The sequence below is a fragment of the Anomaloglossus baeobatrachus genome, chromosome 7 (assembly GCF_048569485.1).
Source record: "Anomaloglossus baeobatrachus isolate aAnoBae1 chromosome 7, aAnoBae1.hap1, whole genome shotgun sequence".
In the NCBI taxonomy this organism is placed as follows: Eukaryota; Metazoa; Chordata; class Amphibia; order Anura; family Aromobatidae; genus Anomaloglossus; species Anomaloglossus baeobatrachus.
In genome coordinates, this window is record NC_134359.1 from 221463610 (window position 1) to 221487600 (window position 23991).

At 42.3% G+C, this 23991-nt stretch overlaps 1 protein-coding gene across 1 annotated transcript in view; it reads right to left on the reverse strand.

Moving 5' to 3' along the window:
• The window catches only part of GRIN2A (glutamate ionotropic receptor NMDA type subunit 2A), an 812513-nt gene that overhangs the window by 88587 nt on the left and 699935 nt on the right, over positions 1-23991 (reverse strand). Inside the window, exons 6-9 of the mRNA XM_075317910.1 lie at positions 20597-20802; positions 19097-19265; positions 18809-18962; positions 6916-7041 (exon numbers count right to left, since the gene is read on the reverse strand). Of these exons, the coding sequence (XP_075174025.1) occupies positions 6916-7041; positions 18809-18962; positions 19097-19265; positions 20597-20802 (655 nt within the window). The remainder of the gene's footprint in view (positions 1-6915; positions 7042-18808; positions 18963-19096; positions 19266-20596; positions 20803-23991) is intronic.

A 23991-nucleotide genomic window follows, 5' to 3' on the forward strand; every position in this document is an offset into this window, starting at 1 on the left:
GAGTCAAAACCTCACTAAATAATCATTGTGGGTACACAGCTTAAATCTACACAGTCAATGCACATATACAGTTGATGCATAGTTAGTATTAGACCAAGGTATACATGCAAATGTGTCCATCCTCAACTTTTTTAGATGTGGTATAAAAATGTTGTCTTCATGTTATAAAAAAATATCTATCCATGCAATACAGTAACTCATTAAAGGGAATTTGTCTCCAGGTTTTTGCTATCCCATCTGAGAGTGTGACGCCCTGGCCATCCAGGTAGTCACAAATAGGGCCCCGCATTACACCTGTCCCTCATAGGTAACACACAGCCAAACACAAAAACCTTAGTCACCCCCTCAGGGCTTGATGGACACACCAGGGGGCAGAACCAGGCGGTTGGAAGATGCCCACCTAGGAGTCTCAGACAGCCTGAGGCAGGAAAGTAAACACAACAGTCTACAGTTCAAGTTGGAGAGGTGTGTGGGCTGGAGCTGTGTCCAGCTCCAGCAGAGGAGAGAAACCAATTTGAGTGGGTGCCAGGGTAGGAGCCCTGGTACCTTTGGCTAGGAGGCAGACGGCGGTCTCCGTCTGCAGGAGCCGGGAAGACGGCTTGGTGGAACTGAGGTGGACCAGGATAGGTTGTAGCCCGCCGGTACCGACCCGGGGAACTGACTCGGAAACCGGAACACAAAGGGGGGTACTCAGACCCTGAAGATAGGTCCAGAAGTTACTGGGGGCTAGCTAATTAACTGATTGAGGCCAGGACTACAGGTCCTGTCCCACCCAAAGTCCCGACTGAAGACAACAGCCCAACGAGGGGGATAGAAAGCCACCTCCACGGCTCAGAGATCTCATGGGCCCGCGTCTGCGGGCAACGGGCTCCTTAGGCGACCACAAGTCAGGAGCGGACTCCTGAAGGTGCGAGCACAGGCAGTCCACCATCAAACACAGGTGCAGGAGAAAGACAAGAGACCACTAACCGGGTGGAGGACCAGACTGCAGCCGGCTGTGGGCACCGACCACCATCACCTTGGTTTACCAGAGACTTATGTGTTTACTAATCGTGAGTACGTCAATGCCCTCCGGCCGCCCATCTCCCTGCACCGCCAACCAAACCCAACGGGTCCCGGGGCCACCATCCCTGCCCACAGAGGGGTTAACAACTTGCTGCCAACATCTCCCCCGGGTGCCCCGTAACTGCAGCGGTGGTGTCCACCTTCACCACATCCCGTGGGTGGCGTCACGAACTTAACACGGCTCCAGCCGTACACCTACGTCCCCAAACCACAGCTCCCCTTTTAGTTGAAGTGACCACGAGACCCCCGCGTCCGGAGACCCTCGAGCCACCCACTAAAGGTCCGGATCTGAGTGGCTTGGCTGCCGAGCACGGGGTGATACAAAAGCAGCATAAGGCCTCTTTCAGACGTCCTTGAAAAACACACACGTTTTTCACGGATGTGTCAGAGGTGCGTATTGCCCTCGCTGTGCTGTGTGCATGGCCTACGTGTGTTCTCCGTGTGTTAGCCGTGATAACACACGGAGAACGGGATCTTTCTACTCAACTGTCCCTGGCGTCGCTGTCCGTGGTGCTGATCTTCGGTCTCTGGTCCTGCCGACTCTCTGCTGCTGTTGCTTCCGGCCGCAGGCAAGTGAATATTCAATGAGCATAATGAGCGGCGGTCGGCAGCAAATGACAGCAGCGGCAGAGACAGCGGGGCTGGAAAAGGTGAGTAATATTTTGTTTTTTTTCTCGCAGACATATGTCTTTTTTCCGGTGCGTGTCACACGGAACACATCCGTGTGGTCCATGTGTGTTACGCGTGACACGTTTGCGTTCCGTGTGACACCCGTGATGCCCAAGAAAAACGGACATGTCGGCGTGAGAAACACACGGACACACGTAAGTACTGAACGGACACACGTTCTGTGCGCAAATACTTACGTGTGTCCAAAACATTAGGAATACATAGGTCCACGTGCGTATGTGTCTCCGGTACGTGAGAAAACTGCCAAACACGTACCGGAGGCACGTACATGTGAAAGAGGCCTAACATAGGGGCAGAGACCCTCATTCCAGTGATATATCACTTACTGGGCTGCTTTGTCACTTTGATTAGAGATGAGTGAACCTATGGAGGTTTGGTTTGATTCGCAGGGTACATTCAGTTTGTGACCCCGACTTGATCCGAACCTCAATGGAAGTCAGTAATAGAGCAGTTCGTGTCTCCACCCACATACAGTCAGCCATAAGCAAAACGCTTCCGGGGGACGGAGGGGAGAGTTTTTCAATTTTTTTTTTTGTGGCACATGACATTACATCTGATAATGCTGATTTTATCCCCAGAGCGAACCGTTCAAACACTGCACGCAGCTCGCACAGGGCTGAGCATCACTCACACCCAGGCACAGCACTGCTCACTTGAGTGATTTGCACTCGTAACTCACTCGAACTTTCAACCTGAACTTTTATTTTTTTGGTAGTTGGTTTCCAAATCTGAACTCCAAACCTCAAACCTCAGGTTCTCTTAACTCTAATTTTGATAAAATCACAGTTTTTTTGTGTTGCAGATTTAGCAGTTGTCCAAATACTGAGCTTTGCATAACCTTGCCCACACCACTGATTGGCAACTTTCTGCACATATACAGTGTACACAGACTGCTTCCAATCAGTTGTGTGGGCAGGGTTATACAGAAGTCATGAATATGGAGGACTACCAGGCAGCAGGTTTACTAGTCCTCTAATGATAATCTCCTGCTGATAAAACAGTGATATCAAAATTACAGTATGCAGCCCAGTAAGTGACTCATCATTAGAATCAGGGACTCTGCTTCTACATTATGATGCTCTCAGATTAGGTGGCAAAAACAGTGACAGCTTATAGTGTGTAATTAGTTGGCCAGTGCAAAAACTTAGATCAATCAGGATTAGCTTATAAGGATAATGATAAAAGAAATGTTTACAAAAAGCAATAAGTTTATAATAGAAGAGTGTGTGAGATCACATTCTAATTACACATTTCCTTTATGGGTCAGCACTTTAGGCAGGGAAACCATTTCCGATTTAAACATATGAAAATAATATATAGTTACTCTCCATCCATAGCTGTCATTACCTGTAATAATGCAAAAATAACTGCAGAGTGACAGTTAATGCTTCAGAGAAAATCTAACTCATATCATGTAGCTCGCAGCTGGGCACATTAATATTAAAATGCATTACCTGCATACTGACAGATTTTTTTTAACAGCCATAAGGTATAAGAATGATCATTTCTGAAAAGTTGTGAAAAAAGAAGTGCATGTGGCCGATTGTAAACCAAAGATGGTATCGCGGACTCTTCATTAAATAACATTATCTTATTAACGTCACATTTCTTAAAGGGAATCTGTCACCAGGTTTTTGCCCCTTAATCTGAGAGCAGCATAATGTAGGCAAAGAGATTCTGATTCCAGAGATGTGTCACTTACTGGTCTGCTTAATGTACTTTTGAAAAAAAAATCACAGTTTAATCAGCAGATTATCATTAGAGGACTACTTGGGGTGCTGCAGGTAGTGCAGCATATTCATGAGTTGTGTATAACTGCTAGATCTGCAGCAGAGAAAACATATATTTTATCAAAATGACAGAAAACAGCTCAGTAAGTGACACATCGCTGGAATCAGCATCTCTGTCTCTACATTATGCTGCTCTCAGATGAGGGAGCAAAAACTGGTGATAATTTAATAAATAGTGTTTAATAAAAAACCCTTTAATAAATAGTGAAATTAATAAGAATATAGTAAGCACAATTAACCAAAAAATGCAACTACATCTATGCTTTATTGTCAGCTCCTCAGTGTCCCTCCGGTTGTTGGCTCTCACTGTGCGCAGTACAAGCTGCAGCTGCCAGTAAGACCAGGTGGGTGAAGACTAAATAGACTTAGGGGTACTTTGCACACTACTACATCGCAGCTGCGATGTCGATGGGGTCAAATCGAAAGTGACGCACATCCGGCGTCGCAGTCGATATCGTAGTGTGTAAATCCTTTTTGATACGATTAACGAGCGCAAAAGCGTCGTTATTCTATCATTGGTGTAGTGTCCGACATTTCCATGAATTGGGAAATACCGATGTTACGATGTTGTTCCTCGTTCCTGCGGCAGCACACATCGCTGTGTGTGAAGCCGCAGGAGCGAGGAACATCTCCTACCTGCGTCCTGCGGCTCACGCCGGCTATGCGGAAGGGAGGAGGTGGGTGGGATGTTTACGTCCCGCTCATCTCCGCCCCTCCGCTTTTATTGGCCGCCTGCCGTGTGACGTCGTTATGACGCCGCACGACCCGCCCCCTTAATAAGGAAGCGGTTCGCCGGCCAGAGCAACGTCGCAGGGCAGGTAAGTGCATGTGAAGCTGCCGTAGCGATAATGTTCGCTACGGCAGCTATCACCATGATATCGCAGCTGCGACGGGGGCGGGGACTATCACGCACGGCATCGCAGCATCGGCTTGCGATGTCGTAGTGTGCAAAGTGCCCCTCAGGGGTACTTTGCCCACTACGACATCGCAGGTGCGATGTCGGTGGGGTCATGTCGAAAGTGACGCACTTCCTGCGTCGCTCTCGACATCGTAGTGTGTAAAGCCTAGAAGATACGATTAACGAGCGCAAAAGTGTCGTAATCGTATCATTGGTGTAGCGTCGGCGAAAACCGTAATTACCTTGCTGCGATGGTCCGATGTTGTTTCACGTTCCTGCGGCAGCACACATCGCTGTGTGTGAAGTCGCAGGAGGAACATCTCCTACCTGCTTCACCGCGGCTCCTGTCGGCTATGCGGAAGGAAGGAGGTGGGCGGGATGTTTATGTCCCGCTTATCTCCGCCCCTCCGCTTCTATTGGCCGCCTGCCGTGTGACATCACTATGACGCCGCACGACCCGCCCCCTTAATAAGGAGGCGGGTCGCCGGCCAGAGCGACATTGCAGGGCAAGGTGAGTGCATGTGAAGCTGGCGTAGCGATAATTTTCACTACACCAGCTATCACCACATATCGCTGCTGCGACAGGGGCGGGGACTATCGCACTCGGCATCGCAGCATCGGCTTGCGATGTCGTAGTGTGCAAAGTACCCTCTGGACTTATGAGCCATCTCCCTTTTCAGCTGGATTCATCAAATATTCATCTTAATATCAGATATATGGCCATTTTGAGAAGAATTTTCAAAGTAAGTACACCAGACCTAAGAGCTCTAGTTAATAATGCAAGCTGCTTTTATTATTAAATCTGTTGCCAAATCTACTCTATGTGTATTTTTGCCTCTCCATACATATGGCAGAAAGTAGACTGACTAATCTCTGTATTTTATATTAGTATTTAGTGTTTCATCTCCATTTGTCAGACAATTTCTGCTATGTAAACTGAAGTTAGCAGGTGATAGGGGCTGAGACACTGATTCCGGGGATGTGTCACTTATTAGGCTGTTGTTTACTTATAATGATTGTTTTATCACCAGAAAATAATTACCACCAGGACTAGAGTGCACATGAGCACTTGTCTGACAACGCCCCCTACTCTAATAAGTCACTCAATGTCTATAGACAATGTACACACAGAGCTGTGGTGTGGGCGGGGTTAGTTTCTTGAGCTCTGCTCCACATAAGAACTCTAATTGTGTCACAACTGCTGCACCCAGTCAACTAAGTGATACATCGTTGGAATCCGAGTCTCTTTTCCTACATTATGCTGCTCTTAGATGAGGTAGCAAAAACCTTCTGACAGATTTCATTTAATAGTGTGCATGGGTGGAGATTGAAAATCAGGTGCATAACTTGTATATCCCTTCCTACCACCCAAGCACTGTATAAAGTTCTCCATCAAACTCCCAATGATACTCCAGTTAACATTAGACTCTCTATACATAACTCAATGTATTCATGTTGTGGATTGGCTCTGTCTAGCTTGAATTGACTTTTTTTAAAGTGGTTGTATTAGCGACCCTTAAGGTGTTGGTACCTAGTGGCATCAACTATCTCTGACAGATGCATAACTTGTATTCGAAATCTGTAACAGTATCCTGTCACGTGTATAAAGACAAGCTCAGGATCAGAGTTGTCTATTACCATCTGAGACCATGCACATTTAAACAATGTTTTTTTTTTACTTTGGGCGTATTAAAAGTCAATCCCTTCCCTAGTGCAGCAGCAGACTTACTCAGCTGTTTTGAGTTGAACACTTCCAGGCTGTATTTATTACCTCTGCTTCCTGGAGAGGTTGTTGGTTATTCAACTCAGTTTGGAGCTAGCCCAGGAGCAGAGAGGATATGTCTGTTGCTGTCTGCTGCGGTTTGTGCAAGTGGTTGTTTTTGTACTACCACCTTTTCCTTGTTATCCCTTCCCGTATATCCTTGGTTGTTCCTGGTGTAGGTTTTAAGTGTGTATCAGGTTTTATTTTACTCCTGTCTGTTTTTCATATTTGGTGGGGTTTTTGGGATTTCTATCCTAGTCGGTCCCCTGGGTGGTGTGGGTGGTGGGATTTGTCATCAGGGCCAGGACAGGAGTCAGGGCCAGGTCGGGGGCCCAGATCTCCCTACCTTTAAGGGTACCTCCGGTTGTCAGGGTGAGCTCAGGGACCCCAGTTTTATGCTCTGCATAGGGTTTCCTGTGTCCCCTGGCCATCTTTTACACACCCATTCCTGACAGATCCTCCATCAGTATGTGTCATACTACTGATGTCTTCTTATGTCACAGAAGGGTCTTTTCGCCCTTTCCAGGCAACTGAAGCTGCTTTTTACCTTGGTAACCTCTAAAACTTTAACATTAGCCAAATAGGAGCAGTTTGGTTTCGAATGGAGTCTGAACAGGATAAAAAAATACATTTCAGTTCAGATGATATAAATAGGCATGGAAACATCATATTCAGCTACTATATAATATATGAGTATCTTCATATCTTACCTTTCCCTCCTGCTAAGTTCCTGTTATATCCTACAGGACTAAAGTACTCAAATATAAAAACAGCAAAGGCGGAAACAAGGAGAAGCATCACAAACATCATCACCCAGACAGATGCACTAAACGGTTCTGCAGGAAGATGGGAACAAAAAAAGAAGGAAAAAACAGACACAATTCATTAAACTGACAGCTCGAAACATGTAGACTTCATCCAAACTGTTTACTAACACATCTGAGATGCTGACGGCCTAGAGCTACCACCTAGACATATGTGTCATCTTTATGTCATGCAGGAGAAACCTTTGCAATCATTAGTTATAACACATCACGACTTAAAGCTTGAGTCATAAGGAATATTCTATAGTGCCGTCACCTTCAGGCTAATTCATAGTCTACGAGATAAAAGATCGCCATGTAATGCTGAAGATGCAAAATGAAAAGTGTCAGAAAAGTGTAATCGTATGTTCTTAAGAGAATCACAGCTCTGCATTACATTAAATAATCAGCAAGGAACGAGATCCTTTGCACCAGTCTTATCTCCCTCATTGCATGTTTTTTCATCAGCTCTACTTTCCGAAAATCCACGAGGCGACTCATCACTGTCTAATATCTATTGCATAATTTATCCAATTGGCTTTTCGCATGCCAACCACTTGTAGAAAGTCCGGTGAGATACTCCTACATCTAGTTATATTATGCTTGATGTGGGCAAATACAATGAGACCTGAGACTTGACTACTGAAAGCAAGTGAGGGTGACCACACTAAAAGTGTAATATTGTAAAGAAAAGATGTCAGTAGGATCAACTCTACTAAGCCATCTATATCATAGAATCTAAGAATAGTAGAGTTGGAAGGGACCTCAAGGGCCATCGGGTCCAACCCCCTGCGAGTGCAGATTTTGCTAAATCATCCTAGCTATACAGTGTGTCCACCCATATCCTGTCCATGGGCATTAACTGGAGAACAGCCGCAGCTATAGACATAGAAGTGGTGTCTAGGTATAGTAAAGTAGCCATGTGCTACGCAATGAAACCACCTATAGCGCCACCTGGTGGAAAACAACGGAGTTAGCATTTTTATCTCGAAAACGGAACGAGACAGAGAAAAAAAGTGAATTACAAAGTTGTAGGGCATCATCAATTCCAGATCTCACCTTCCTTCCCCCTTATGAAGCCCTAGCGAGACGTGTAGGGGAGTTTTCATTTACCTCTAAATAACACCTGATGGGTATGTAGTACTTTGTGTGGCTCTTGTGCTCTCCAAACTTTTTTGGAGATATTTATTATCCCTGAAATCAAGCACTTTTGCACTTTATATTACGACCTTGTGTCTTTTGGGATGCACTTCCACACCTCTTTTTTAGATTTAACCCACTCAGGCCTATTACAGGAGTAATAACATCTCTACTTACCAACTTGAAAGGGAATTCCTGTGCCTTTTTCTTTCTTCTCACTACTTTTCTCTGATCCTACGATATTTATTGATATTTATACATTATCTTGTGACCCCTATGTATTTCTTGTTGTCAATAAAACTTTTTTATATGCATGAAATATGATTTGGGCTCTTTTTATTGTTACTTGGCACCTTAAGCCCCTTTTTTCTAAAGCCTTTAGGCATAGAAGTGGTGTCTAAGTATAGTAAAGTAGCCATGTGCTACGCAATGAAACCACCTATAGCGCCACCTGGTGGAAAATACGGAGTTAGCATTTTTATCTCGAAAACGGAACGAGACAGAGAAAAAAAGTGAATTACAAAGTTGTAGGGCATCATCAATTCAATACGAATCGACACCTTGCATACATAAATGCTATGATTAGAACGTGTAAAACTCACAAGGCTGCGGACGTGAAGCGATACCTCATGGAGACCTTCCTACAAGTCATTGGTTATGGTGGCTGCGTGAAGTGGTCTCCATGCTCACCTGACCTGACCCCATTGGACTTCTTTCTGTGAGGTCACATCAAACAGCAGGTGTATGCGACCCCTCCACCAACATTGCAGGACAATACGACGAAGTAACACAGATGCTTGTGCAAACGTGTCACTACCATATTGCACAATGTGCAGCAAGATACAGTATGCTGTCCAGAGTCCAGATGTGCATTGCAGCTGACGGTGGCCACTTTGAGTATCAAAGTTAAATGAGCGCCATATGCGTGACCAGCATTCAATGTTTTTGGGGGTCATGGGTTTCATATCATAGCATTTCTGTATGCAAGGTGGTGATTCGTATTGAATTGATGATGCCCTACAATTTTTTAATTCACTTTTTTTCTCTATCTCGTTCTGTTTTTGAGATAAAATTGCTAACTTCATTGTTTTCCACCAGGTGGCGCTATAGGTGGTTTCATTGCGTAGCGCATGGCTACTTTACTATACCTAGACATCACTTCTATGCCTATAGCTGCCCCCGTTCTCAAGTTAATGGTGGTGGACAGAATATGGGTGGACACACTGCATGTTTATCCAGTTTCCGCATGAATATTTCCATTGATAGAGAGCTCACCACCTCCTGTGGTAGCCTGTTCCACTCCCTGGGCATGGGCATGTAAGTCATAGGAAGTGGAATAAAATGAGACATTGATATTTGCAATCTCATGTTTTATACCAGAGAAATCCCCATTTTCTATAGGCCGGATACAGATCTCCCTGAGAATCTGCCTCCAGAGCTTATTTGAAATGAAAGGGGGCATTACCAGTGTGAGACATGTAATGACTGACAGTCCGCTCTCCTGATCTACATGTCTCACACTGGTAATGCCGCTTTTCTATAAAAATAAGCTCTGCAGGCAGATTCTCAGCGAGTTTCATATCCAGCCCGTAGAAAATGTGGATTTCTCTGCAACAAAACAGCTTACTTTGTGGAACTGATGTAGTATGTTACACTACAATAAACACATGCATTTTTACATGGCAAACATTCACAATCCAAGTCTAGATAGCAATGTTTGGGTTCGCTGCAGGTCTTCTGACCTAAACTCAAGAGCCTCATATAATATACAACCTATGAGGCTGTTGAGTTCAGGTCAAGAGAACCACAGCCAGTCCATTCATTGTGACCTGTGCTCGGACCATGAATTTCAAACGACCTAAAGTGGCGTACGTGCTTTTATTCACCTGTAGCCATTTTTTATTGTCATTTTGCAGTTTTAACAGGCTTTTTCATGAAGACAGACTATGTTTTTTGTTTTTCCATCAATATTGCCATATGAGGGCTTGTTTTTTGGGAGACGCATTGTACCTTTTAAAGACACCATTAATTCTGACACATAGTGTACATGGTCGCTTATGAAGTACAGAGTAGTATACAATGTGTCCACCCATATCCTGTCCACCGCCATTAACTGTAGAACGGCAGCAGCTATAGGCATAGAATTGGTGTCTAGGTATAGTAAAGTAGCCATGCGCTACGCAATAATACCACCTATTGCACCACCTGGTGGAAAACAACGGATTTAGCATTTTTATCTCGTAAACGGAACGAGATAGAGAAATAAAGTGAGTTAAAAAATTGTAGGGCATCATCAATTCAATACGAATCGACACCTTGCATATGACATGAAACCCATGATCCCCAAAACATTGAATGCTGGTCACGCATATGGCGCTCATTTAACTTTGATGCTCACAGTGGCCACCGTCAGCTGCAATGCACATCTGGACTCTGGACAGCATACTGTATCTTGCTGCATGTTGTGCAATATGGTAGGTGACACGTTTGCACAAGCATCTGTGATACGTCGTCGTAGGTCCTGCAATGTTGGTGGAGGGGTCGCATACACCTGCTGTTTGATGTGACCTCACAGAAAGAAGTCCAATGGGGTCAGGTCAGGTGAGCATTGAGGCCACTCCACGCAGCCACCATACCCAATGACTTGTAGGAAGGTCTCCATGAGGTATCGCTTCACATCCGCAGCCTTGTGGATTTAACACATTCTAATCATAGCATTTCTGTATGCAAGGTGTCGATTCGTATTGAATTTATGTTGCCCTACAACTTTGTAATTCACTTTTTTTCTCTATCTCGTTCCGTTTTCGAGATAAAAATGCTAACTCCGTTGTTTTCCACCAGGTGGCGCAATAGGTGGTTTCATTGCATAGTGCATGGCTACTTTACTATACCTAGACACCACTTCTATGCCTATAGGTGCCGCCGTTCTCACGTTAATGGCGGTGGACAGGATATGGGTGGACACACTGTATAGTTACTGCTCTGTACAAAAGAAATACTGACAATATGAACGCTGGCTCGCAGCCGGTGTTCGCAGGAATTTCTTCATGACAGACACAGTCAGCAGCTGAGCCCTGATTGTCATTGCAACCCATCTGCACCCCATGATCTTGTCATGGGGCTGCCCAGACAGCGAGATTTAATTAGTTTACAGCAGAGGATGGATGCGTATGATGACTGATCAGATCATGTGCAGGGAGAGTTGCGGACTCAGCGTGTGAGGCCGCATAAAAATTAGGGAGCTGACATAGGACGTACCCGTACATCCTATGTCAGTAAGGGGTAAAGTCTATATTGAAATGCACATTTATGTTTTATTTGTATTTTTGTTTTATGTTCTATGTTACAGCATAGTATTTTTACCATTTTGTTTAAAGACACTTCCTGCTCAAGGTATGCTACTTTTTCTAGCACTTCCCATAGGCAACTCTTTAAAACAGCATAAAAACCATAAAGAAATTAATAATCTAAGTGTTACAAACTAACAACACCATTAGGCTTGATTCAGATATATATATTTTCTGTCAGTGCGCTGTCAGTGTTTTAGCACACAGATACATTATATGACACTGATCACAAAAGTTATGGATATTTGGCTTTTGGGTCAAATTTCAGGATGATCCTAACATGCTCGCTAACCTTTTCAAGAGAACTTAATGTGATCTTCTCTAAACATTTGAATGCACTTGTCCAACTGTTCAATATTTCAGTGCTTGCTGTTCTCTAACATGGAGCTTAATGGTAAAATTCACAACAGGTGTTTGATCCATGAAGTGCCTAATAAATTTCAGTGTTCAATTAGAATTTGTATTTAAACAGTCTTCCTCATCATGCTGTTCACAATTTGACATCATAAGACAAAGACGACACCTAACAATTGATCAACAGTACCTCACCATTGTGAGGCTTCAATCAGGATGTTCTCAGATGGAACGGAGAACTGACCTTACAGTGTCACAGAGTGTCATCAGCAGGTTGTAACAGAGATGCAGAGAGACTGGAAGAGTCACAGAAAGGCAGAGAAGTGGTTGTCCTTTCGTCACATCTCACACTGATGAAAGCGTCAATGTGAACAATGCTCTTCAGAACTGGATGATGAATGTCACACAACTTCAGACACATTTAAGGGAAGTGAGAGGCCCCCAAATGTCATGTCATACCAGTCAAAACCATTTACATGAGTGTGGCCTGCATGTTAGACAACCTGCAAGGATACCTGACTACAGCACATGACACCGGTGTCACCATCTTCTTGGATGAGGGACCAGTGGGCCTCATTGTTGTTCACTGATAAAAGTCAATTAATGCTGAGCAGAAATTATGGCCACCAACAATGTTGAAGACTTCAAGAAGAGCGCTATGCATCAGCCACTGTTGTCACCAAACGAACCTTTGGTGGTGGTGGTATTACAGTATGGGCAGGTGTGTCTATTCAATACAGATCTGTCCTATACTTTGTGAATGGTACAGTGACAGCCCCTACTACTGGAATAACATCATTTATCTGGTCATTGTGCCTTGTCGTTGTCAAGCTGTAATTGATACTCAAGACCACATGACATATTATTGAGACTCTGATATTTTTTGGTGATAGATGCACCAGTGTTTTTGGATTTTGTTTCAATAAATTGTTTGAGATGAGGAAATCCCCATTCCATGCTTCTACTTTCATGAAAAAATATCACTGTAAAGTAGACTTTTAAGTTTTACATACATTTCATCCGAAAGCCAAACATCCCTAACTTTTTGTGAGTAGTGTATATGAGTGAGTAGTAGTGTTCAACTACTTGGAAACAAGTAATAATAGCCTATGTTTGCACACAGCATTTTTGCTGCATTTTTTTCTGCAGCCATTTATCTACTCTCCTGGCAGTAAAAATACTGCGTTCAAAATTACTGTTTGAAAACTGACTCTGTTCATAACAATTATGAAACATTGATAAAGGTTAAATAAATCATAAATTATGAATATATAAAGTTTTTATTGTGTGCAACACGAACAGGATTACACAGACAATGATAATTCAAATCAACACACAAGACAAAAGAGGGCAGTGTGAATTAATACAGGGCTTTTTGTATTACTTAATGCAAATGAAAAAGCACATGGGAGCTCTGAAAGAACCATATACATAGGAATACCCAGTACTGCTGGTCATTAAAGGGTTACACTCTTTCATACAAAAACAGTTACCAGGGAAAATAGCCTGCAACAATTAGATGAAGAATTATACAGATTCATGCAGCATAACATGTCACAAAACTAAATACAGTCATATGAAAAAGTTTGGGCACCCCTATTAATGTTAACATTTTTTCTTTATAACAATTTCGTTTTTTGCAACAGCTATTTCAGTTTCATATATCTAATAACTGATGGACTCAGTAATATTTCTGGATTGAAATGAGGTTTATTGTACTAACAGAAAATGTGCAATCCGCATTTAAACAAAATTTGACCGGTGCAAAAGTATGGGCACCTTATCAATTTCTTTATTTGAACACTCCTAACTTCTTTTTACTGACTTAATAAAGCACTAAATTGGTTTTGTAACCTCATTGAGCTTTGAACTTCATAGGCAGGTGTATCCAATCATGAGAAAAGGTATTTAAGATGGCCACTTGCAAGTTGTTCTCCTATTTGAATCTCCTATGAAGAGTGGCATCTTGGGCTCCTCAAAACAACTCTCAAATGATCTGAAAACAAAGATTATTCAACATAGTTGTTCAGGGGAAGGATACAAAAAATTGTCTCAGAGATTTAAACTGTCAGTTTCCACTGTGAGGAACATTGTAAGGAAATGGAAAAACACAGGTACAGTTCTTGTTAAGCCCAGAAGTGGCAGGCCAAGAAAAATATCAGAAAGGCAGAGAAGAATGGTGAGAACAGTCAAGGACAATCCACAGACCACCTCCAAAGATCTGCAGCATCATCTTGCTGCAGATGGTGTCAATGTGCATCGGTCAACAATACAGCGCACGTTGCACAAGGAGAAGCTGTATGGGAGAGTGATGCGAAAGAAGCCGTTTCTGCAAGCACGCCACAAACCGAGACGCCTGAGGTATGCAAAAGCACATTTGGACAAGACAGTTACATTTTGGAAGAAGGTCCTGTGGACTGATGAAACAAAGATTGAGTTGTTTGGTCATACAAAAAGGCGTTATGCATGGAGGCAAAAAACCACGGCATTCCAAGAAAAGCACTTGCTACCCACAGTAAAATTTGGTGGAGGTTCCATCATGCTTTGGGGCTGTGTGGCCAATGCCGGCACCGGGAATGTTGTTAAAGTTGAGGATCGCATGGATTCAACTCAGTATCAGCAGATTCTTGACAATAATGTGCAAGAATCAGTGACGAAGTTGAAGTTACGCAGGAGATGGATATTTCAGCAAGGCAATGATGCAAAACACTGCTCCAAATCTACTCAGGCATTCATGCAGAGGAACAATTACAATGTTCTGGAATGGCCATCCCAGTCCCCAGACCTGAATATCATTGAAAATCTGTGGGATGATTTGAAGCGTGCTGTCCATGATCGGCGACCATCAAACTTAACTGAACTGGAATTGTTTTGTAAACAGGAATGGTCAAATATACCTTCATCCAGGATCCAGGAACTCATTAAAAGCTACAGGAAGCGACTAGCGGCTGTTATTTTTGCAAAAGGAGGATCTACAAAATATTAATGTCCCTTTTATGTTGAGGTGCCCATACTTTTGCACCGGTCAAATTTTGTTGAAATGCAGATTGCACGTTTTCTGTTAGTACAATAAACCTCATTTCAAGCCAGAAATATTACTCAGTCCATCAGTTATTAGATATATGAAACTGAAATAGCTGTTGCAAAAACCCAAATTGTTATAAAGAAAAAAGGTTGACATTAATAGGGGTGCCCAAACTTTTTCATATGACTGTATTAGTGAATCAATTGGCATTACGTAGTAATAATAATAACATAGAAGGTCACCTCCCAACGAAGCTGTTGCGAAACGCGCGTCGAGGTGCGGGGCGGTGTGTTTGGTCAGGGCACTAACTGGTGGGTATCTTCCCCCATGGGAGCATCTGGTTGATTCCAGTTTACCTTGCCAGTTGCATTTAGTTTTTCATGGGCAGCAGTTACTAGGCAGTATGTTGCTGCATTTTCAAACTCCCTGATGGCATAATGGGAATCGATACCAGCAAAATTGGTATATTAATTTTGTACTGGAGGCATTACATTTAATATTGATTGTTATATAATTTTATGTTATTATTATTACTATGTAATGCCAATTGATTCACTAATATTTAGTTCTGTGCCATGTTATGCTGCATGAATCTGTATCATTCTCCATCTAATTGTTGCAGGCTATTTCCCTAGTAACTGTTTTTGTATGAAAGAGTGTAACCCTTTAATGACCAGCAATACTGGGTATTCCTATGTATATGGTTCTTTCAGAGCTCCCATGTCCTTTTTCATTTGCATTAAGTAATACAAAAAGCCCTGTATTAATTCACACTGCCCTGTTTTGTCTTGTGTGCTGATTTTAATTATCATTGTCTGTGTAATCCTGTTCGTGTTGCACACAATAAAAACTTTATATATTCATAATTTATGGTTTATTTAACCTTTATCAATGTTTTATAATTGTTATGAACAGAGTCAGTTTTCAAAGAGTAACTTATGGTATGGTGACTTTGGTTAAGGATAATATTGAGTATGCATTCTATGGATCAACGCATTCTTTTGTACCTAATGTACTGAGCTCAAAATGTAGTTTTTGTATTGATTTTTTTTCACGTTTTCCCCTAATGAAAGAAAAATATAGGAACACTGTTGGAAATGAAAAACTCAAGCTAAGAAACAATAATGAACTATGGTTTTAGGTTTTACATCACAATAATGTTTTTAACAATATATATCAATTTCATGTCAATGTTAGACAACCAATGGGCTGTAAGAATATCTGTGTAGAAGTGGAGCTAGCACAGGTTCCAATACTAGTACCACCATTTTGTACATATTATGAAAGTTGCCCATCCTGCTATTGCTGAACAGAAAGGGGATACAACATAGTATAGCAGAAATCTTTTTTCCTATAGACTATGTGAATTTATATTTTCCTCCTAGTACCCACAATCATAACAAAAAATTCAGGAAAATTTGGCAAGCCTGGTAGGGTGCTCTTTTCTCCCACAAGGCATTTAACAAGCACCAGGCTGCCTCATTTTATTTTTAACTATGCGTTACCCTATTTACCATGGAGCAGTGCTTTGGGTTTTCCTGAAAAATAAGGTTTTCAGTTCCCACTTCAAACATGTAACTGAAGATAAGCCAAAATTCGAATTCACCTCTATGTGCAGATATTTTCCAGGAAATTCGAATCTTGGAGAAGTTATTTTCCACAAGTTTCATATGCCTTATTGGGTTTTGTGGTCTCTTCAAACATACAGTTAGGTCCAGAAATATTTGGACAGTGACACAAGTTTTGTTATTTTAGCTGTTTACAAAAACATGTTCAGAAATACAATTATATATAATATGGGCTGAAAGTGCACACTCCCAGCTGCAATATGAGAGTTTTCACATCCAAATCGGAGAAAGGGTTTAGGAATCATAGCTCTGTAATGCATAGCCTCCTCTTTTTCAAGGGACCAAAAGTAATTGGACAAGGGACTCTAAGGGCTGCAATTAACACTGAAGGCGTCTCCCTCGTTAACCTGCAATCAATGAAGTAGTTAAAAGGTCTGGGGTTGATTACAGGTGTGTGGTTTTGCATTTGGAAGCTGTTGCTGTGACCAGACAACATGCGGTCTAAGGAACTCTCAATTGAGGTGAAGCAGAACATCCTGAGGCTGAAAAAAAAGAAAAAATCCATCAGAGAGATAGCAGACATGCTTGGAGTAGCAAAATCAACAGTCGGGTACATTCTGAGAAAAAAGGAATTGACTGGTGAGCTTGGGAACTCAAAAAGGCCTGGGCGTCCACGGATGACAACAGTGGTGGATGATCGCCGCATACTTTCTTTGGTGAAGAAGAACCCGTTCACAACATCAACTGAAGTCCAGAACACTCTCAGTGAAGTAGGTGTATCTGTCTCTAAGTCAACTGTAAAGAGAAGACTCCATGAAAGTAAATACAAAGGGTTCACATCTAGATGCAAACCATTCATCAATTCCAAAAATAGACAGGCCAGAGTTAAATTTGCTGAAAAACACCTCATGAAGCCAGCTCAGTTCTGGAAAAGTATTCTATGGACAGATGAGACAAAGATCAACCTGTACCAGAATGATGGGAAGAAAAAAGTTTGGAGAAGAAAGGGAACGCCACATGATCCAAGGCACACCACATCCCCTGTAAAACATGGTGGAGGCAACGTGATGGCATGGGCATGCATGGCTTTCAATGGCACTGGGTCACTTGTGTTTATTGATGACATAACAGCAGACAAGAGTAGCCGGATGAATTCTGAAGTGTACCGGGATATAGTTTCAGCCCAGATTCAGCCAAATGCCGCAAAGTTGATTGAACGGCGCTTCATAGTACAGATGGACAATGACCCCAAGCATGCAGCCAAAGCTACCCAGGAGTTCATGAGTGCAAAAAAGTGGAACATTCTGCAATGGCCAAGTCAATCACCAGATCTTAACCCAATTGAGCATGCATTTCACTTGCTCAAATCCAGACTTAAGACGGAAAGACCCACAAACAAGCAAGACCTGAAGGCTGCGGCTGTAAAGGCCTGGCAAAGCATTAAGAAGGAGGAAACCCAGCGTTTGGTGATATCCATGGGTTCCAGACTTAAGGCAGTGATTGCCTCCAAAGGATTCGCAACAAAATATTGAAAATACAAATATTTTGTTTGGGTTTGGTTTATTTGTCCAATTACTTTTGACCTCCTAAAATGTGGAGTGTTTGTAAAGAAATGTGTACAATTCCTACAATTTCTATCAGATATTTTTGTTCAAACCTTCAAATTAAACGTTACAATCTGCACTTGAATTCTGTTGTAGAGGTTTCATTTCAAATCCAATGTGGTGCCATGCAGAGCCCAACTCGCGAAAATTGTGTCAATATTTCTGGACCTAACTGTAATATGTAAAAAATGACAAATAAAAAACCTTACATGTACCTCGTGGTTCACGTTTCTGGCCCTTCTGCACCTTTCCATTACCTGTCCAGTTTCCTATCGCACCCTCTGATGCTCAAGACCTCTTACGCTGAGCCAGGACATCTGGCTGTCATGAGGCCAAGGAGAATTCTGCACATTGATGTCATAACATCACAACCTGCGCTGTGACCTTGCGCATGCATGTGCAGAACTTTCCATGGTCTTATCAGAGCTAGAAGTCTGAACTCAATGGAAGAGGCACGGGGTTTTCAGCAAGAGTGGTGGGGATCACAAGATGAGACGAGGATCAGATGGGTAGTAGTGAGAAGCGTAGGGAACAGAGAGGTGAACAATGAGGTGGGTGTAAGGATTATCTTAGTTTTTTAGAAAAATATTAAAGGTCCTATCTGGTTCAAAAATTAGTGGATATAAGAGGCCATTTTGAAGGATCTGCACAATATTGGGATTTTTGTAACATTCCAATATATTTCAATCCATTTGAAATTGACTCCTCATCTCTAATATTTACATATTTACATTTTGTTCAATGTGATAAGACACATCTTACCTAAAAATGCAGAAGGAGAAACGGTGCCATTGCTACGTGATACCATAACACTAATTCCAGTTTCGACAAATGGAACTGAAAAATCAACAACCTCCGAGCGCTCTTCATTAATTGTGAGTGAACCCACGGCCATAACTGCCCGCTTATAAACCACCTGGTCCATTAATGACAATGAAAAAAAAACACAGAAAGAAAACGGTGTCAGTTAAAATTTACGAAAAAATAAAATTTTAATACTTAAGAGTGACAAGTTCTTACTAAGGAGTTCTTTTACCTAACAGAACTTACTTCACCAATCATTCCATTCCAAACGTTATTGATTTTTTTGCCGTGTTTCCCATTGGTTACGAGGTAAAGGTTATACGTGAATTTCACAGTCTTTGAAAGTTTCTTCAATATATCTATGCAGAATCCTTTGCAGCATTTTTTCACATATGTCCCCTCAGTTGTGGAATTGCTGAAGCACGAAAAGAAAGGGAAAAAAAATAGTAGCATAAAAAAAGCACAGAGGAGGATGCTTAGATGTGAGGAACAGAGAATTTTACAATTTTAAAACTTAAAACAAATAAAACTTTCAAGCAGTAAAATGAAAAATGATCCTAAGATTCTACTGTGTTTCTAGGTCACGACACTAAATAAAATTGGGACGTTGCATGTTCTCGAAATTTTAGATAGAAAAGTCACCTGAAATGTTAGATTTCTAGCATTAAAGGGGTTGTACAGCCCATTTATAGAAGTGTAAACTGATAAGTTACATTACTGATTCTTACTGAGCCAAAAATCAGTTCCGAGCTTGTCTCTATCTGTATCATCTCATATCTAGGTGAGATTTTTTAAAAAAAATAATATATAGTTTTTCTATCCTAGTCACCATCCTGGGACTGGTTATCTACTGGTTTTGTATAAGTTCTTAAAATATCCGTTACCTATTGTTCATGGTTGCATATTGTCTTAATGTATTTTATAACATTGTAAGAGGTGGTCGAGCCCTGCAATGTAAAGTATACTGTATGTGTTATGCTTGTTGCTAAACGTAGATGTTGATATGTTATTCTGCTAGCTTGGTGAAGGTTCCGGATACAGTAGAGTGGGACTGTTACTAGAAGTGCCACCTGGTGGTTGGGCTGAGATAGTGGCTGGAAGGAAGAGATAGGGTTAAAGGGGTAGTGACAAATGTGGGAAAGAGGTTGTTGGGAGGTCTCTAGAGGAGTCAGCATAAAACAGGGTTCAGGTGCAAGAAGACATGGCCGCGTTGCTAGGGCCAGTCAGGGAACCCAGAGGTTTGGAGCCTACAGCTTACCCTGGCGGGCTTAGAAAGTCTTAGGCTAGAGAGCTGCAGGGGCCCAGAACTGGTCAAAGATGACTGGAGACAGAGAGAAGGAGACACATACCCTGAGGCTTGAGGACGAGATACAATATAGCAGAGGGGGACAGGTGGAGAGGTAGTACCCCAAAATGAGAGGAAGGAAGCAAATGGAAGGTCATGTCTGTCATAATAGTGTGAAGAATAAAGTGAACTTTCTGGTTGGCTAAGTGAGCTTTGGTGTTGCATGTGTTGCTACCTGTCTATGATGAGGACCGTCAGTGGGGTAAAAGACACTAGCCTGAAGAAACCAGTTACCATTGTGCACCCCACCTGACGTCCTATGAGCACTCAGGGTCTCCTTAGCGAAGGAGTGTGGTGCCCGATTGGCCCAGGGCTGGCACTTTCCTTCAACATCTCTAAAAATAATACTCAATGATTGCAAACAATATACAGATGAATGTATCTTTTTTACATTTACTTACTTCAACCTGATATATTTTTGACACGGCACAGTATTCCTTACACATGTTCCTGTGAGGTAATCCATGTTCTCAACAATGACGAATGGAGCTTCCTCTAAAGTAACAATGCTAAGATGGTTGTCATCAGGTTCACTGTCCAGGGCCCCAGTTATCCTGGGCCACACAGGATATTTTACTTCCAGGCTTCTGTTCTCCCATTTTGCCACCTATTTAAAAAAATAATATACATTCATTATACACATAAATATTCAGTGTCTAAGATAGAACAGATGGGAACTCTGAGAAAAGATCTAACTAGGCCCCATACTATACCATCTAGCAGGGGCATACACAGAAAGAAGAGGGCCTATGTACAAGAACAGTATATTGGTCTTTTACAGTCCAGTAGAGCATCCGTGACAGACGTTGTTTACTGCTTTGGAGGTGGAAGTAGGGGCTCTTACTCAGTGGGCCCCATTTGCACCAATGGAATGGCTACACCTGACAGCCTTGCCAGAGCGTGGTGTACATTCTTATTTCCTACAAATGTACTTTCTATGAAGAGGGGAATCCTGCACAAGTTTTTTCCACCTAAGACCAAAAGATACACAGTCATTCAGGAAAAGGCCTACCGTATATGCCGGCGTATAAGACGACTGGGCGTATAAGACGACCCCCAACTTCTGCCCTAAAAATATAGAATTTGGGATATACTCACTGTATAAGACTACCCCCGTTCAGTATGCTTCAGTATGCTAAGAGCAGGGGGCCGCACTGTGTGAGGAGGTGTTTTTTTTACTGTCCAGTATAACCAATAGGATTAGTGCAGGGGCCAGCATGTAAGCTCTTCATTAATGTCCCTGCATGGATGCGAGGGGAATCTGGCGTTACTGCACTAATCCTATTGGTTATACTGGACAGTGAAAAAAAAAACACCTCCTCACACAGTGCGGCCCCCTGCTATATATACGCTATATATCCGCTGTATATATACCAGTATATATGCTGTATGATATACCAGTACGGGGCCGGGCTGTGTATCGCGTTTCCATAACGACGAGGCAGGAACTTCCCTGCTAGAGCGCTGACGTCAAGGCATAGCTGCTTGCCTCTGATTGGCCAGCGCTCTGCCATTCAGCAGCGGTGACAGGAAGTTCCTCCCTCGTCGCTATGGAGGCAGAATCCAAGCGTGGAACGGAGTGGAGCGGCGCACTACAGCACCCAGGTATATATCCGGCGTATAAGACGACCCCCCACTGTAGCCATTATTTTAAGGGGGTAAAAAGTCGTCTTATACGCCAGTATATACGGTATTCTCGCTAAAGGCCTCATAGTTGACATATAATTGGCTTTAAATGTTTTTCTGCACCTGCATATGCTATACTTTTATTCACTGTTTATCCAAGTGTTTTGGTAAATTTAATTTCCAATTTTTCCATGTTTTGGAGTACAGCAGGCGGTCCTATTCTACTGGACTCCTAAAGATATAAATAATTTAGAAAAATAATATTGTAGTGTTTATAAAGATATATTGAATCTTTTCCATGTGCACTATATATATGTATATATAGTTATATATAGGTATATATATTTATATATAGGTATATTGAATCTTTTCCATGAGCACTATATATATATATGTATATATAGATATATATAGGTATATGTATTTATATAGGTATATTGAATCTTTTCAATGAGCACTGCTCATCTGCTTTATATAAAATGTAATTGACCTGAGTTTGCTAAATGCAGGATGCTCCCCAATCACTCTTCAAACAATGTCACTAGCTCCCATTAGACTGAGGAGGTACATCACAGATTTGTTTTACCCTTCATCATAGCACAATAGTGAGACTATTAATTTCCAACATGTGTACTGGGCTCAAAATAAGTTGAAAACCGCCACACAACTGTAACTACAAACAGATCAAAGTTACAGTGCCTTGATAAAGTATTCATACCCCATGAACGTCTATGCATTATTTTGCAGTATACCCACAAACCTATATGTACTTTATTGGGATTTTATGTGATATACCAAAACTAAGTACAAGTATCTGTGAAGTATAAAGGAAATTATACAAGATTTTCTACATATTTTAAATATATAAATCCAAAAATTGTGATGTGCATTTGCATTCAGCCAAATGAGTCAACACTTTGAAGAACCACCTTTTGCTGCAATTATTGCTGCAAGTCTTTGGAGTATGTCTTGCACAGCTTTGCACTTCTAGAGGATGACCTTTTCTTTTTCCTCATTCTTCTTTGCGGGGTTCAAATAATGCTGCCCGGAGTCTACGCACGCACAGATGGAGCTTTCGGCTAAAGATCTCTTCTGTGCCCGCGCCGCCTCCGGACCATTGATCTTCCAGCAGCGCACTTAAGGAAAATGTCAGTCGGAGGTGGAGTGTGCGCAGATGAAATCTCAGATTGTCATTGAGCCGAGAGCTCAATCTGCACACGTGCCGATTCCTGGCACCATTTCTTTAAAGCCCTCCCCACTGACAGAACATTTGGGACTCCCGATGCACCAGCCCTGCTCCACACAGACAGCACAGCCCCCACCACTGCCAGCACAGTCACCCCCACCACTGCCAGCACATGCGCCCCCACCGCAGCCAGCACAGCCGCTCCCACTGCAGTCAGCACAGTCTCCCCCACCACAGCCAGCACAGCTAGCACCGCAGCCAGAATCGTCCCCAATCCAGGACCCCCATGCATCCTGTGAGACCGCACCACCACCGCTGCTAAGACATCACCGGAGTATAAGACGGACTCCTCTTTTTTTTTTACCTTTTTTATCTCTACAGTAAATTGGGGGTGCACCTTATAATCCGGTGCATCTTATAAAATGAAAAATACGGTATATATTGGAACATTGCTAATATATGAAGACTGGTGCATAGAGACTGAGCTCACATCCAGCCTATATTATTTGGAGAAATACTCTTGCAAGACACAAATCTGAAAATTAAATCAGGCTACATTTTATGGGATTACAAAACTGAATCAGGTAGTGAAGATTGCACACTTAAACAAAGTACAATTTTATCTTCAATTGTATTAACTAATGGTATGTAAAAGTCATGTGTCCATGTCAAATATGTCTACAGTTATTACGGCAAGAGGTCAATATGCAGCTTACCCCACCTCCTGCATGAGATAACTAATGCCCTGCAAGTCAAGTACTGGAAGTTTTCAATATAAATGCATGAACATTAATATTTGACTACATGTGTTTGTCATCCACATTCTAAATGCCCTGTCACACGCAGCGACATATCTAATGATATATCGTCGGGGTCACGGATTCCATGATGCACATTTGACATCGTTAGTGACGTTGTTGCGTGTGACAGCAAGGAACAACCATTAACGATGGAAAATACTCACCTTATCGTCCATTGTTGACA